The sequence below is a fragment of the Martes martes genome (assembly GCF_963455335.1).
Source record: "Martes martes genome assembly, chromosome: 1".
Lineage (NCBI taxonomy): Eukaryota > Metazoa > Chordata > Mammalia > Carnivora > Mustelidae > Martes > Martes martes.
This window is the reverse complement of record NC_137888.1, coordinates 46,268,282-46,285,921: the sequence shown is the minus strand read 5'-3', so window position 1 is coordinate 46,285,921 and position 17,640 is coordinate 46,268,282. Positions and strand designations below refer to the sequence as shown.

The 17,640-nt window shown below is 39.2% G+C and overlaps 1 protein-coding gene across 1 annotated transcript in view; it reads left to right on the top strand.

The window, feature by feature from the left end:
• The window catches only part of DCBLD2 (discoidin, CUB and LCCL domain containing 2), a gene marked incomplete at its 5' end in the record, with an annotated part of 100,586 nt that extends 84,343 nt beyond the window's left edge, over positions 1 to 16,243 (top strand). Inside the window, 7 exons of the mRNA XM_080797993.1 lie at positions 2,618 to 2,768; positions 3,567 to 3,653; positions 3,803 to 3,928; positions 7,169 to 7,262; positions 9,564 to 9,613; positions 11,945 to 12,082; positions 12,736 to 16,243. Coding sequence (XP_080654119.1) covers positions 2,618 to 2,768; positions 3,567 to 3,653; positions 3,803 to 3,928; positions 7,169 to 7,262; positions 9,564 to 9,613; positions 11,945 to 12,082; positions 12,736 to 13,205 — 1,116 coding nt within the window. The 3' untranslated portion in view covers positions 13,206 to 16,243. The remainder of the gene's footprint in view (positions 1 to 2,617; positions 2,769 to 3,566; positions 3,654 to 3,802; positions 3,929 to 7,168; positions 7,263 to 9,563; positions 9,614 to 11,944; positions 12,083 to 12,735) is intronic.
• Between the last annotated feature and the right edge of the window lie 1,397 nt (positions 16,244 to 17,640).

Here is a 17,640-nt window from a genome sequence, read left to right as displayed (position 1 = left end):
TTTGCTTCTAGATTTTCAGTTTTTGGCTTTTAAATTTCTTCAAAGTCTCTCCTAAGCATGCTTATGCTTTTTTCTACCCCTAAAACATACGGGATGTGTGGTAACTCCTTTGATGCCCTTATCTGCTGATTCTGTCTACTAATGTGTCACATGTGGGTTTTTCCATGTAGATGACTATTACGGGTCATATTTTACATGCCTGGTAATTTTTTATTAGTTGCCAAACATTATGAACTTTTACATTGCTTGGTGCTAGGTTTTCTTTTATTATTTATCTAATTTTGAGCTTTATTCAGGGACACAGGTTACTTTGGATAACCTGCATTTTAGCTTTGTTAGGCAGGACCTGAGCAGCCTTTAGTTCTAATTTTTTTCTACCGTCAGTACTGTTCCAAGTACTCAACCCAGTCTCATGTATTACGAGTTTTCTTCACACTATCTGTTGGTAATGTGAGCTGTTCCCACCCCGGCCTAGTTCTGAGAATCATTCTTCTGGCTCCTTTCCAGCAGTTCTTTTACCATCCACAGATTGTTTCTTTACAAGCAACTGAAGATTTAGGGGAAACCCTCCTACAGATCCGAGAAGTCTCCCTCTCTTTGTGCAGTTCTCTTCTCTCCTATACTATGTCTTGCAAATTCTAGCTATCTTGGCCTCTCCATCTCAGAGCTCTGTGTCCTCGTTTTGATGACAGCACCAAGACTCTCTCCACACAATATTGGGGCAATAGAAAGGCTCACCTCATGTGTTTCTCTTCTCTCTGGGATTAATGCCCTGTGCTGCCTATTGTCCGGTGTTGGAAAACTGTTGTTTCATATATTTTATCTGATTTTTCACATGTTTAAGGCAAAGAGTAAACTTAGTCCCTCTTTGTTTTGGAAAGTAGTGGGAGGCCTTACACTGAATTATATGGAGTATCAATCTCTTGCCTCACATTAGCCCATCTGCTCCCTCATCTTCCCAACTCAGGAGCAATTGGTGTGTTCATTTCCTGAGCATGCACACATGCATGAGCACATACAGACTGAGACAGCTTAGCGGTTTGTTTTCAGAAAATGCAATACAACTTGCTTCATAATGTATTGCTTTTTAATAGTGTGCCATACCTGTGTGTGGCAATATCCTGTAAAATTTAAGTTCCTTGAGAGTGGGAATGTGGGCTTCCATTTCCCTTTTTATCCTCATGATTCCTTACAGACCTCACTACACACAGGGGCTTATAATAAATGCTCACAGATTATAGCAGATCTTTTTTACTTAATTTATATAAAATCTTTCTCCTTCAAGGTTTTTTATAGAAATGAAACTGTGGTGTGGAGTACAACCTCAGGGATGGTTTTTATGTCCTAAAGTGATTATTGTTCCTGTCCCACAAATGCATAATAGACTGCAAATATTTGCCTTCACTTTATTTCAGAATAATAGCTGAGGAAGTAATGAAAAGTTACTCGTTTGGAGATTATTATAACTTCAAAACAAACCTTGTAGAAAATGAAGGCTATTAATACATCTCAGAAGTTTACAATCAAATGCTTTGTGAATCAGCCAAAAGAAAATAGCTATATTTGGACATGACTTGATGGAAGAGTTAAACATTTGCTTGCCCTCACATTAACTCATCAAATACAAACCGCTATAATTTTAGGCACATATCTATTTATTAGCAATTTTTAGAAACTAGCCAGGTAATTTGGCCTAAAGGAACAAGGAGAACTCTTAGCTTAGCGGAGGCCTAGGGTTAAGTCAGAAGACTCAGACTCAAGTCACTGCTCAATCATCAGCTCGTTATGCAGTCCATTTACATTCTGGAGCTGCAGTTTTCTGGGTTCTGCCTATTTCGTGGGGTTGTCAGGGAGAACAGCTGAGTTAATTACATGAAAATAAGAGCTCTTTTATCATACTATCATTATTTGCTGAAAATGGTTGAGGGGATGAGATAGTCACTTGAAATCATATTTTTACCTAAAGACTATTCATATAATACATGTAATGCATCTGTTGCTGTTTACTTAGGATCATAAAAATTAGGCAACAGTGTTTCAGAATCACTTGTCTGGTTTAGATAGCAACAGAGAATGAAAATGGATACTATGGGAACTGTCTTTATGTAATTTATCCAGTAGGTGGAGGTATATAACTGTTACGCATTCCTTTAGTGTATGTTCACTTTCTGTCTCTTTTCTGAGAGAAAAATTATGAAAAGTACACAGTAAAGCATTTGCTTTAAGACCTTGTATGTTCAATCATGCTTTACTTTGAGAAGAAAATTAATGTATTTAAATAGCTGGTAATTCCACAGGACTAGAATTACTAATTTATTGAGAGAATTATACTGTCTCACTGCAACTGATTCTCAGATTGCCAAGTTAGCATTTTATGTTTCAATCATCTTAAAATCATTTTTGTATTCAGTACTTTTATACGTTTTTGATGAAGAATGTGTAGCTTCTTAATAGTTTGTCCAAATTATGATTAATTTATTTTCTGAGAAGTTAATTCCTACTGTCATACTTTACAGATGTCATTTAAGCCCCAAAGCAAAAACCAAAAATATGTTTCAGTGGAACAGTTTAGCCCTGACCTCTGTTGACGTAAAGTACCAATTTTTGTTTTTTAAAGATATTTCAAGGAAACAAAGATTACCACCAGGATGTGCGTAATAACTTTTTGCCACCAATTATTGCACGTTTTATTAGAGTGAATCCTACGCAATGGCAGCAGAAAATTGCCATGAAAGTGGAACTGCTTGGATGTCAGTTTATTCCTAAAGGTAAAGCAACAGTATGTTATTTAATTTAAAGTGGCTTTGCTATTCTCAGAGAAAATAAGGAATGGTAATATGAGCATTCGGCTTTTACTACAGTATCTTTTTAAAGAGGATTTTTAAAAGAAATAGTTATCCTATTAAACAGTCAGTTCCCACAATGGTTTTCAAGATTACAAGTGGAAGAAGAGAGATCATCATCGATGAGATAATGTAATGAGATTGCTTTTCAGATCTAGTCTCAATCTTAACAATTTTTAATTAGGTCCCATGTAGCATAATATTATATCACCAATGCCAGTGATTATAACAGTAACCTTAGTCCAAGTGCCTTTTCCTTTGAAAAAATTAAAAGTGGAAGTAACTTCCCTCAGTGTTATAGAATATAAATATTCTATTATATAAATATTAAAATAGAATATTTTAATGCTTACTGTGGTATCTCCAAAACCTACTACAATGCCCCCATGTGGCGGGCCCTGCACAGTTACCAAATGATTGAACAAATAGCATGTCAAGCTGTGACGATGCTTCTGTGGCTTTAGAGTTTAACATCATCCACCTCCTCTGTGTTCTCCTTCTGTGAAAATTATTTTACGACAGTTATATAAAAAGTGAGAAATCCCAGTAAGTTTGTGTGTTTAATGCATAGTATATTTATCCTTCTGATGTATTGCTGTCCACAATTTAAAATTACTGAGCAGCAACAAGTTCTCTCGGAAATGTTGAAGATATTTAAATTACTGTTTTTAACTCTGACTCTGATAAGCAAAGTGTATGAACTTTTCTAAACCATTTTTCAAGGTCGTCCTCCAAAACTTACTCAACCTCCACCTCCTCGGAACAGCAATGACCTCAAAAACACTACAGCCCCTCCAAAAATAGCCAAAGGTAGGCCTCCTTTAAGTATGAGAACTTGGTATTCCCAGAATCTGTGGTATAATTTTCCATAAATATATTAAAAGCATTATAACATAATTTTATTTTAATCAAGTTGATGTAGATAAAAAACTAAAGAGTTTTTAAAACTTTTTTTCAAGGTCAAGCCCCCAAATTTTCTCAACCACTACAACCTCGCAGTAACAATGAGTTTCCTGCACGGACGGAGCAAACAACAGCCACTCCTGAGATCAAAAATACTACGGTGACTCCAAGTGTAACCAAAGGTGTGCAGATTCAGAAATTGACACCTGTTACATTGTAGCCGTTTATGTTGTTTGTAACTGAATTTTCAGGAGCACTTCCAGCTTTTAAACTCTTTTCCTCTCAACTGTATTTCTTAAGAACTGAAAAAACTTTAATTCCTCTCCTTAGAAAAGAAACTGATTACATCGCTCTGATTTCTTTTCTCTGGTGTCATGTAGAATCATTCCTTAAATATTTAGAGATGGCTGCTGTATTCTGGGTCTCCTCTTGTGATCTTTTTTCTCACCACAGCTAAACATAAGGAGTCTCTATTTCTAGAAATAACTAAAACCATAGCAGGAATCAAACTTCATTTTCCCCCTCTGGTGATATATTAATTTGTTGGATAGGGAATTTGGTGGCAAAAGGCAAGAGGGGGGAAACACAGTTTGGGTGAAAATTAATACTTCTTTAAACCTACTGTGAGTTATTGTACTCATTAAAAAACTTGGTCTTGGGGTACCTGAGTGACTCAGTCGGTTTAAGCGGCTGCCTTCAGCTCAGGTCATGATCCCAGGGTCCTGGAATTGACCCCCGTTTCCAGCTCCCTGCTCAGTAGAGAGCTTGCTTCTCCCGCTCCCTCTGCCTGTCGCTCTGTCTGCTTGTGCTTTCTATCTCTCTGTCAAGTAAATAATTAAATTCTTTTAAAAAAAAATTTTTTTTTGAAAATATTTACGATTGTAATTTTTTCATATTATAAATATACATGTAGTAGAATTTGCTTTCAGATCTTATTGCCAATAAATAAGGTATTAATACATATGAAACATAATACTTTGATTTTGCTAGTTGTTGAAAAACAAAATTTCAGATGAATTCAGAAAAACCCATCAGTGGCACAGAGGAGTTAATTTCAGTATTGGTAGATAAAGCATTTTCAGGACAATGCAGAGAAGAGAAGGCAGTTCATTCCAAGTAAATTCTGCCACACAGAACTTTATTCATTCTCATTTTTTGAAAATTTGCCTGATTCAGATAACGGTCTCCAACTTTCCACGTGTCACTTTTTTCCCCATCTTCTAAGGTATTTTCTAGACAGATCTCATTCTTTCTCATGCGGTTGGAAAAGCTAGAGAGAAGCAAGACTTCATAGAAACAAGAGATCTCAGTGTCCCACAGAACTTCTTCTAATTTTGCAGAAGTCGTCGGTTTGGACGGGATCCCAGACCACATGAACAGCCATTTAAAAGTATTATTCATCTTAAAGTCTGATTATAGAATCTTGAAATCTGAAGACTAAAAGTGTCCTTAAAGTGTTTACTTCCAAAGCTAACATTCCTGTAAGCTTCAGAAGAATAACAAAGAATGGACAAGTCTTTTCAGTTAAAGACCTGGTCTCCTTTTCTCTGGGGATGGTGGTATATAGACTTTTTATTATTTTTTGAACCTTAAGCAGATTTTTTAAAAAACCCTCATTAAATCAAACTGTATCTACTTGAACCTGATTATTTTCTCTCCAGTTTCACAAATTTTAGGGATAAGAACTTTAACCCTTCTGAATTCTTAGTGCTTTCTAACCCTGAGTCATGATTTCTGTTTTATGCACTCCTTTTCCATTTTTACATGCAGGCTGAGAGTGCCCCTAAAGAAAATCATATCATGGTCAGATTTGTGCCACTGTGGCTTCCTGAATCCTCCCCAGGTGGGGCCCTCAGCACCAGCCAGCGGTCTTTTTCTCTCTGGTTAGCTCTTCTGTCCCTTCTCAGCAGTCACTTCTCCATAGTCTTTAAACCCTTGACTCAGAGATTCTTCACTCACTCTCAGTTACCACTTCAACTTTTAAGAGAAAATAAAAGCAAGTAGAAGGAAACTCCCTATTTGTGGAGCCTGTAAACTCCTCTGTACCCAGTGTCCACTGCACGGAAGGAGGGAGTTCCTCGGACTGTCCAAAGCTGATCACCTGTGCCCTCGTTCCCATCCATCCAGCTTCTCAGAGGCCTCAGGTTGTTGATGATCCTCTCCCTCTCCTGTACGGGCAGCCTCTTTCTTTTGGATAAAGTCTAAGGGTGCATAAGACGCTGTGGGTCAGGCCCCACTGTGTCTGGCACTTAGCCCCCAGCACAGATCGGTGGTGGCTGCTGCTGTGCTGCTGTCCTCATTGCCGGGACGGAGGTGCCAGACTAGGGCAGGAGCTGACGTCTCAGACAACCTTAGGCAGACCATTTGCTGGATCTGGGCCTGGACTTCCTTATCTGAAGAGTGAGATAAAGGGGTTAGATGATCTTCTAGTCCCTGTAGGCTCAAGCATTATCCTTTTCTGCCCTGTTGATACCTATAGGTTTTTTCATATTTTAACACTATGTTGTTATCTTCCCATATCTATAAATATTTCCCCCATCATATTGCAATATCATTTCCAATTGCTGGATTGTAATGATATATAGTGTATATATATAGATAGATGGATATAGATATATAGTGACTATATACTGTAATTATATAGCATATATGTTATATAAGTTATATGGTAGTAATATTTTTCTGTGAGAAAAATATTATGATGTATTTATTCCCATTCATTGTTGGGCATTTGGATTATTTCCAGTTTTTCACTCTTTTGCAGAAAATAGAAACCTCTTCAAAGATCCATCTTTGAATGTTTTTTTCTAAGAATAAATTCTAGACATGTAATTGCCAAGTGATTGATTTTTATACATATTGCCCCAAAATGATGCAGAAAGTATACATTTAAAGTACCATAAAAATAACTATCTCCTGATATCCTTTCTAGCAGTTACTCTTTTAAATATTTGCCAATTTGATGAGCAGAAATAACATCTTATTCCTGTTCTAACTTCTGTTTCTGTGATTACTAGTGAAGCTGACATGTGGAATGGTTACTTGTATTTTTTTAATTGTATTGCTCATTCATCTCTGCTGACTTTTCTATTGATTATTTTGACATATAAATTCTGTAATATATAGATTATAGTAACCCTTTATCACATATTCAGAAATATATTTTCCAAGTTTCATTGGTCTTTCAGTTTATCTTGCTGATTTAAAAAGCTACTATGAAAAATTTTAAGTATATACAAAGCTGAAGCAAATAGTGTGACAGACTTCCATGTTATCTGTGAAAGCTTCTGCCATTACCCACACATGCCCACTCTCATTTCATAAATAACATGTATGGTGTTTTCTAAGATAGAAAAGCTTTGAAGGATGATGTGGGTAAGCTTCCACCTTCCCTTCATGACTCTCCTTTGGTGTGTTTTCAGATATAGCCTTGGCTGCAGTCCTAGTACCGGTGCTCGTCATGGTGCTCACCACCCTCATCCTCGTCATAGTGTGTGCTTGGCATTGGAGGAACAGGTGAGTCCATAACCAGTTCACCTGACTGGTCCTACAAGGGGTGTCTCCAATTGTGAAGTAAAATCTAAATAGAGGAGGTGAACTACCATTCACCTTTTTGAGAAGGGGAGAGTTAAGGTAGTTATTGAAGTCAAAATACAATACGTAAAAAAAGGAGTATGTTCAATAGCATAGTCACTGAGTACCTTTATTGTATCAAAATCTGCTTTCCGTGCTGGAATATACACATTAATAAGAACCACAGTCTGACACATAACAGGTGCTTAGTCATATTTCCTGAAAGAATGAGGCATAACTCCTGTCCCCCAGGTGTTTGGCAGGGTTGGTTGACAAAGACACGGAACTGTAATGTGCCTTGAGGAGTTCTTTTTGAAGTGCGGGGGAGCACAGATGTGAAAACCACGAGAGGTATCTGAAAGCTTTACTGCAGGAAAGAGTAATCCTCAAGTTTGTTTCGCCTTAATGAGAACGTTGGGTTTGCCTGGATGGAGGAAGGTGGAGCACAGCCCAGACCCTGTGCTTGAGCAAAGGCACAGAGATGTGGCGTGTAGGCAGGGTAGTGAGGGCTCACGCGTGGGCTGGGCACAGGAGAGCGCTGAGGAGGAACTGAAGTATAGCTTGGGCCTCCAGGGACAGAGGGATTCAGGTTTCATTCTGTAGATGGGGGTCTCACTGAGGAGGGTGAGGCAGACGGGTGACGCTATCTGATGAGGTACAACTGGCTGCTAAGGGAGGAGGAGGGATCCTGGACGATCCAAAGTTTCTGGCTTGTGCACTTAGACCAGTAGAGATGTCCTGAGTAGAGCTGACAGAGCAGCAGGACAGGTTTGGTGGAGCAGGAGAATGACTTCATTCATTCACTTAACTATTTGAGCTCCTGCCTCCTGCTGAGTGTTGTTTTTTTTTTTAAGAATTTATTTGTTTATTTGACAGAGAGAGATCACAAGTAGGCAGAGAGGCAAGCAGAGAGAGGAGGAAGCAGGCTCCCCGCCAAGCAGAGTCCCCAGGACCCTGAGATCATGACCCGAGCCGAAGGCAGAGGCTTAACCCACTGAGCCACCCAGGCGCCCTTGTGCTGAGTATTGACCATGTGCTGGGAGTCCAGGGCTGAGCCCCAGAGTTCACAGGCTAGGAGAGGATACAGTGCGGAAGACGGGCAGCGATGGTGCCACCATCCAGTACATGCCACAGAGGAGGCTGAAGAAGCAGGTGGATCCTTGACTCATGGTTTTGGGAAGGCTGTCTGGACAGAGACCCAACAAGTTACTATGAGGGCAGGGAAAGTCCAGGGCAGAAAGTTCAGGGTGCTCTCCGGGAACTGGGTAGAAGCAATAGTAACAACGAGGAGAGTAGCAACAGCTCATTTTTATAGAGAATGAAAGCTGATTTTCGGCTTTATTTTAAGTGCTTTACATGGTTCAGTTCATTTAATCCTCAGACAACCTACAAAGCAGGTACTGTTTCACAGAAGAAGAAAATGTGACTTGTCTGAGGTCACCCGGTCCACACACAGCCGAGTGGAGCTCTGCCCTGGGTATGTAGTCAGTCAGGCAGTCCAGTCTCATCTATGGTCAAAGCACAGAGGGTAAGGATTAGGAGTCAGGTTGTCTGGGAGATGGGAGACAAGTCCTGAGATCCCTCTGAGCTAGCACTTAAAGGACCCTATGGATGTTCAGATTGTCAGGACACAGATGGAAATCAATGGATTTGCATAGTTTGTATTTGAAACTGAAACAGACCTAACAGTAACTGTCCCATAAGAACCCACATGTTACCTGTGGGTCTTTGATTAGATTCTTTTTATCTACAGACTTAGCCTTTCTTATTCCTTTATCCCTTGAGTGGGAAGTACCTTGGGTAACAGAGTATCTCAGGAGATAGTTTAAAATTTATCAAGAGTTCAGTATGAGGGGCACCTGGGTGGCTCAGTGGGTTAAAGCCTCTGCCTTCAGCTCGGGTCGTGATCCCAGGGTCCTGGGATTGAGCCCCACATTGGGCTCTCTGCTCAGTAGGGAGCCTGCTTCCCTTCTCTCTCTCTGCCTGCCTCTCTGCCTACTTGTGATCTCTGTCTGTCAAATAAATCAATAAAATCTTTAAAAAAAAAAAAAAAGTTCAGTATGAGTTTCAGCAGGGGCGACTTTGAAAGGCAAGTGAAATGGAGGGCCTTGCCAGGTAGGTCAGCAAATGGAAATGTGTACTCCTGAGTAATTATTAACTTGAGTGTTTATCCTGCACTTTCAGAGCTGTCTTACTCATGAATTCACTCTGTTTGCTAACATGTTTTTTTCTGTATTTTTCCAGAAAGAAGAAAACTGAAGGCACCTACGACTTACCTTACTGGGACCGGGCAGGTAACTCGGGACTTTGCATCCGCTCCCATAGAGGGAAGTCCCACCCTTCCAGGTGGCGGTAGTGAAAGAGGAAAGCTGTTTTCGGGCCCACATAAACTCCCCAGCACCTGTGAGAAAAATGGTGTTCCTCTAACGTTCTGACCACTTTTGCTCTTCTGTAAAATCTCTTCTGGTCAATAAGTAATGAATTGAAAAGTAAGAATTTCTCATAACACGCACTCTGTTCCTTTTTCCTGGAAAACCCATGCGGTTTGTCCCATGTATCTGTTTTTTTCGAGGAGACCAGCTTTCTTTATGGCTTGTGTGAACACTGCGTGAAAGGATTGTGGTCTTGGTAACACAGTATGTGTCACTCTGCTGTGGGTACTTCCCAGGTAGAGCCTAGCAGTTTGGGAATCGTGAGGTCTGCCTTCTCTGCCATGATGAGTTGTCATCTTCTGAATTCCTACTGTGTGGCCCATTGCAGCAGGTGACACCAGAATTCCCCTACAGGTCTCCTACTTTCCAGTCTCTCGACTGGAACAATAAAAGGCAGAAGAGTTCACTGATGTGACTAAGGCAGAAAAGAACAGTAGTGGGGGCAGGTTCTGTGCTGCTAAAACCCCAAGGTAGATCTTGGGAAGTATTTTTTTTTTTAGAAAAACTTATCAAAAACCACCCTACAACAGACAAACTATATCTGCCAACACTTTTAGAGCAATGATTTTGCTTCTGTGTATACTTCCGTTGGGAATTTCTACCATGTTCTGCGTTGCACTAGATACTCCACCAAAGGGGGAAAAAAAAAAAAAAAACTTGAGCAATTTAAGGAATTAGAACAAGAACAAACTAAACCCAAAGCTACCAGAAGGAAAGAAATAATAAAGATAAGAGAGAGAAACACCATGGAAAATGGGAAAATAGTGAAATCAAATGCTGGTTCTTCAAAAAGATCGACAAAATTGACAAACTTTTAGATGGAATAAGAAAAAAGATTGAGGGGTGCCTGGGTGGCTCAGTGGGTTAAGCCTCTGCCTTCGGCTCAGGTCATGATCTCAGGGTCCTGGGATCGAGCCTCGCCCATATCGGGCTCTCTGCTCAGTGGGGAGCCTGCTTACTCCTCTCTCTCTCTGCCTGCCTCTCTGCCTACTTGTGATCTCTGTCTGTCAAATAAATAAAATCTTAAAAAAAAAAAAAAAGATTGACACTACTTAAATCAGAAAAGAAAGTACAGGCATCACTACTGATTCTACAGAAAAAAAGATTATGAGAATATTATGAATAACCATATGCCAAAGAATTGAATAATCTAGATGAAATGGACAAATTTCCAGAAATATAAAATCTACCAAGACTAAGTCACAAAGAAATAGAAAATCTGAATTGACTAAAGAGATTGAGTCAATAACCAAAAATCTCTGAAAAAAAAAAAAAAAATCCTACCAAACATTTAAGAGAATTAAGCCTTAAAGATTACACACACACAAGCTGTTAGCACCAATAACTGAGCCAACTAGTAGGATACAAAGTCAATACACTAACATCAGTTGCATTTCTGTACACAAAGTGAACAATCTGAAAAAGAAATTATAAAAAGTTTCACTTACAGTTCCATCAAAAAGAATAAAATACTTGAGTTCATTTAACCAAAGAGGTACTAGACTTTTACAGACTATAAACACTACTAAAGAAATTTTAAAAAGACGTAAATGAAAACATACCCTATGTTTGTGGATTGAAAACTTAATATTGTTAGCAGTTAAAATGTGGAAGCCACCCACCTGACCATCAGCTGATGAGTGGAAAAGCAAAATGTATTGTATATAAGCAGTGGAATATTACTTAGCCTTAAAAAGGAAAGATTTTCTGTAATATGCTACAAGATGGATGAACCTTGACATTATGTGAGGCAAAATAAGCCAGTCACAAAAAGACAAATACTGTATGATTCCACTTAGATGAAGTACTTAGAGTGGTCAAAATCATAAAGACAGAAAGTAAAGTGGTGGTCGCCATTGGTAGGGGGACAACAAATGGGGAGTTACCATTTCATGGGAATAGTTTTAGTTTTATGAGACGAAAAGTTATGGAGATAGATGGTAGTGGTAGTTGCACAACAGTGTGAACATTTTAAACCACGTGACCTACACTCAAAAATGGTTATGATGGTAAATTTTATGTAATGTGTATTTTGCCAGGATAAAAAAAAAAAAGATTGAACATAGAGGCTATTTTGTACAGATGTGTTATAGAAATGGCTTAAATGCAGCAGGATTTCTCCTGTAAACAGTGTCATCATTTCAGACCTAGGTTTTTATGTAATGGTCTTTCTTGCTTCCAATCACCATGAAGGTTGGTGGAAAGGAATGAAGCAGTTTCTCCCTGCCAAGTCTGTGGAACACGAGGAAACCCCCGTTCGCTACAGTAGCAGTGAAGTCAATCATTTGAGTCCCAGAGAAGTCACCTCAGTGCTGCAGACCGACTCTGCAGGTAACTGCATGCAGCCTTCACCACGGAGTGGAGGAAGACACTGCTACACGTAGCTGAAAGTGCTTTGGGATTTCTAGTGTCTTTTCTCTTTTTCATATGTAATAGGTGAACTGTTTTCTTAAGGTAGAACTAATTTTTGAAAGGATGACCTTGAGATAGTTATTTCTGCACCTTCCATGTCCTCCAAAAAATAGGAGCATTCATTTCTAAAAAGCTCTGGGCATTTCTGTGTGTTTACCTGGAGTTTTATTTGAGTGTGAAGAGTGGCAAAGCTATAGTGAACCTTATAGTATTTATCCTGTTAACTTAGTTCATATTTATTTTAAACATTGTCCTATTTGAAAATATCTAATAATGAAATGGGGTTTTTCCCCCCAGTGATACACTGTTTGTAAATCTGAAGAGCATATACGTTCTCTGTAAAATTTCATGAATGAGACTCTATAGCATATTAACTTCTTAGGAGATACAAGATAACATGTTTAATTTTTTTAAGTTGGTTCTGGTAGAGAAATCCATAGGTCTGTATTGATAGGAACAAAAGTGCCATAAAGAAGTGTTTGTTTTTGGTGTCCGGCTACAACTGTCACCCAGACTATCTGATCCCTGTATGAATGAGGTGACTTTTCTGTTGTTTGTTCTGTAATATCCAGAGTATGCACAGCCACTTGTGGGAGGACTCGTTGGCACCCTTCATCAGAGATCCACCTTTAAACCAGAAGAAGGGAAAGAAGCAAGTTACGCTGACCTAGATCCTTACAATTCCCCGGTCCAAGAAGTCTACCACGCCTATGCTGAACCACTGCCAATTACTGGGCCCGAATACGCAACCCCCATCATCATGGATATGTCCGGGCACCCCACAGCTTCAGTTGGCCTTCCCTCAACGTCCACTTTCAAAGCTGCAGGGAATCAGCCTCCCCCACTAGTGGGAGCCTACAATACTCTCCTCTCCAGGACTGACAGCTGCTCCTCCGCCCGTGCCCAGTATGACACCCCGAAAGGTGGGAAGTCAGGTGCCAGTGCCCCAGACGAGCTGGTGTACCAGGTGCCACAGAGCACACAGGAGGCTTCAGGAGCCGGGAGGGATGGTGAATGTGATGTTTTTAAAGAAATTCTTTGAAGGTGATGCTGCTTGTTATAAAGCATCTTTTTAAAGCACATGGCCTTTTTTGTGTGTTAGTGGTAGTAATATATAGAATGTACTACGTATCTGTCACAGATGTGGTTGGGGAAAATGTGATGACCGAGGTACAGGGAACTACTAATCTTGCCATCTTGCTTTAAAAGTGTTACTGTGGCAGTGACGGCTTGCCAGTTCAATTGCAAACATCCTGTTTGTTACTACTGTAAAACACTATTTTTTGATACAGAAAATGCTCCCTACTATGCACTTCAAAGAAATTAAAAATCACTGAGAGTATTTATTACCAATGCTGCAGGTACATTGAACTCAAGAGGTGGCTCTGTACGCCTGACGGGCAATAACGCATGGTACTGTTCTTGAAATGTCTAATGGCTTGAAATGTTGCTCTCTTTGTGAAAGGTGGGTACTATCATGAGCTCTTTTCTATTCCTATATTCCTTATGGATTTTTTAAAAAAATTAGTGATATCATTTTTTGATTGCAGTCGTACACTTACCTATCTTAGGAAGGTCTGTAGGTGGGAAACTGACTTATAAAGGGCGGGGTCATTGATTTCTTTCACTTTTTGACACTCTTCAGAGTTGTAACACTTAATGGTACGTGACCTGGTTTCATCCCTACTTGTTCTGTCTGGGGCCAGCCCCATTCTTGTGTTTATTAACGGTTTTGAATTTTAGTGAGTGATGCTTGCTCCACCAGCCTCATGAATCCTGTAATTTTAAAAAGCTCCAACAGAGATTCTCTCCCTGCCCCTGACTTTATTTGCAATGGGATTGGTCCTAGGCAAGTTGTGAGTACTTGTGGGGCCATCTGAGTGAACACTGTAAATAGGACCCTTTATGTTTACCACAGTGAAAGGCGGAATCATTCCTCAGAAGTCATATAAAATACCTTAAAAAAAACAAAACAAAACAAAATGGATTTGCCCTCTTTGATTTAATATTTTCTAATCTGAAGTTATTTTTGGTCAAAAAGTATTTTTAATTATCCACAGTGAAATACTGAAGGAAATAGGAAGCCAGCATGAATTCCTCAGCTCTGCGTGAGTGTGCCCGCTCCTTGTCACGGAGTCTCGACAGTCCTTCACCGCAGGCCTGTGGAACAGATGTTCTAGCAGCAGGTGAATACTGATGTCTGTTTTTGATACTTCCGGGCAACTTCTTTTTCACTATTTGCCCAAAACTAGTTTTAGATGGGTGAAATAAAATTCATCTGTAATTTATTAGCCCATAGTGTTAAGAATCTTTAAAAATCTTTGGCAGGCTGAGAAGCTGGCCCTATGATTAAAGCATACAATTTCCCATCAGGTTCTAGCCATTTCTTTTGTCCTGTGCCCCTAGTCGTTTCCAGAATTTGCTAGATGTGAGAAAAGACAGTGTTCATTTCACTTGCTTCCATGGGTATATCAGAACTCTAAAGTATTGCTTCAAATGCAGAATTATTTCTACAGCCTCTCTGCCCTCTAGTATTATTTTTGTTGGTGTTATCTTCATTTGCTTTTTCAGACAAACTTTGAGGCATCACTTTATTCACTGAAGAAATATACTGTTTCAAAACATTTGAAACAAGCACAGATGTTGAACTTTTATTAAGACATGAATGTGTAAAGCACGTGTATTAATGCAGTCATCCCCTTTCAGGTGGGAAGAGTAAACCGATTTATTTTTTTATTCATCCTTAGTACACAGTGAATATACTTCTCCAATCACATGCCTGTTTGAGAAGCTTTAAGAGAAATTATCTCATTCTCCCAAAGATGCTTGTTTTCATTTAATTTTGTGTACCTGATTTTCCCATGGAACTCTTTTTGAGAGGCAAATGTTTTCTTCTTAAATGGCATGTTTCTGCCACTGTGCAGTCCTTAAACTACCAATGATTTTGTACAAAATAGTTTTTATTGCTTTTGTACATTTACTTTTTAAATGAAGAGCTGAGCCTGATACAAAGGATTATTCTGATTTTGTACTTTTAGTTCCTTTGTTTTCGTATTAGAGTTTTGTTTTGGGTTTTAACTACATTTATGTTTGATGCAGCTGTGGAGACAATCAACTGAAAATGTGAAAGTAACATTTTTTTCTTTACTAAATTCCCTTGAGTTTTTATTCCCTGCTTGAAACATCTTAAAGATTTAAGTCACTCTGGTTTATTGGATTAATTTTTTTTCCCTGTTAACACACTTTTAAAGATCGACTCCGACAGAGGTACAGCGAAGTAGGGCCCTTACAGGTTTTCATAAAGTGACGCCGACTTCACTGTTACATGATCTTAGGAACCAGCCCAGTTAAAGATATTGTGAATGCTGATTTATATTTTATTAGAACCTGTAACACTAAATAGATCCTATTGTATGTGTAGGGTCTAGTCCAGTTATTTAAATTCATGTTTCACTATTTGCACTTTGCATTGAACAATGGGTTTATCTGCTGGTGAAAAGGCTGGTGAAGAGAATTTATCCAGCAGTTGAAACTATGGTGTCATGTATACTCTTACCCTCCCTACCCCCAGCAGAAAATGCACTCATCTAAAATTCTATAGATGGTGACAAAGCTTGAACTTCTTTGCCTTGGCCCCACATTAAAACCTGGAGAGCAAAAGGGCTATGGAAACAACAGGTCAGAGGACAGAACTAATAGATTGTGGGACAAAAACTTTTCAAACCCTAAAAAACTGCCTTCTAGCTCTGCTTTTCTGCCATGAACTTGAAGTCCCTGAACTGCAAAATCTAATAAGAGTTCGATGGTTATTAAAATAGTTTTTAGCTCAACTGTGGCACCAATTTATGACTAGTTTTTTTCTTTTTCTTTTTTTTGGCACTGGGAAAGGTGGAAACAAAACATATTGAAATACATATTGGAAATAAAAAATGGCTTGAGGGTCAGTGATATTCTCCTGGAATGTACTTTTCTTACCTCGGCATGTACTGTAGTCACTCAGTATGTGTATATGTTGCTAGAATCTAGATTGTATAAATAGTGAGATCTTAATGTGTTCATGTGTTTTTAATAAATTGTATATATGTGTCTTGCTGATACTTTCCTTGGGCTTATATAAAACCACGCTGAAGTTTGTAGCCTTCTCTCATACTACACAAAATGCAGATTTCTCAGTTTTAGCATCAGTCAGAAACTGTCCTGCCATTATTCTAAACCTTATAATAACATTTGAAAATGCTACCAGTGGTTTTTTTATTTTTACTACAGTCAGGACCATCCATTTTTGAAGCCTAAATCAGTTCACAGACTGAAATTTAGCAGCCGGGCTGCGAACTCTGGCTGTGTGATATGAGAGCAGGGTCACACGAACACCCATGTTTTCCACCTCAGTTACTGGAGGACTCCAGTGAAATCATGGTACTGTGCAAGCATGCTGGTGCTAACAGAACAGGGTCCACATTTCATGTCTAGATCTGGCTTACATCAACTAGGAGTTTTCTCCCCTCTTATACTGTGTTTGACATGCTCTTTAGAGAGGCTGGTTGGTTCCCAGTAACACCAGCGTGACTCCCAGTGATAATTATTGTTCAAAAGAAAACAGTTCTTTCAACTCTTACCTCTTCTGAGAACTTTTAATTCCATCCCTCTTGTAATTCTCTTCTCTTCCTTTTTCCCTCCCCATCGCCATGGGCTGGATTAAATGAGAAGGGACACTAGCTCACATTTGTTCGAAGGGTTGGTTTTGACTTGTTTGCATCCAGTAGGACTCTTCTCTGATGCACCCTAGGTAGCCAGGTAAGCCTTCCCCTTTGAAGTTGAAATCGTTCATGAAAGTCCCATTTAAATCCAGAAACAGCTTGAGGAGGAGTCTTCATTTTTTCTAATTTAATTCAAATAGTAAACTTTCACATTTTAATATATTAGGCCAGGCAAAAAAATTAATAATGCTCTCCTTGAGCTTGCCTAGCCCTGCTGCCTTGTATGAGCTTTAAAATAATGCAGTCACCAGGCTCTGATAAGTGGCATTCTTAGCTTATTTACTCGTCCAGAATTTCATGTTTAGTCTATTTCCTTCACCTTAAAAGCATACCTTCCTTCTACCAGATTACTCATTACAATCATGGTTTACTTAACTGCAGGACAAAAAAAGCTTCATGAAACCAGTCTGATCTTAGATTTCTATAACCATACCTACTGCTGTGTTCAGGGCTGCTTTAAGATTCAAATCTGTTTCCTCAGGTACAACACAATCATCTAGCTACATGCTGGAAGTGGCTCCAGTCTGCCGTATCAAGGCACAACCACATGGCCATTCCCCACCAATTTAGAGTAGCCAAATGTGTTCAAAAATTGTGGTCAGCTAAAGCCCCTTATTAGGAAGTCACATCCCCTCAAAAGTCTAAGATGAAGTCAATATAAAAAGATGTTTAGAAACACTTCGGAGAACTAGCTTGTTTTAAAAACAATGCAATCACAAC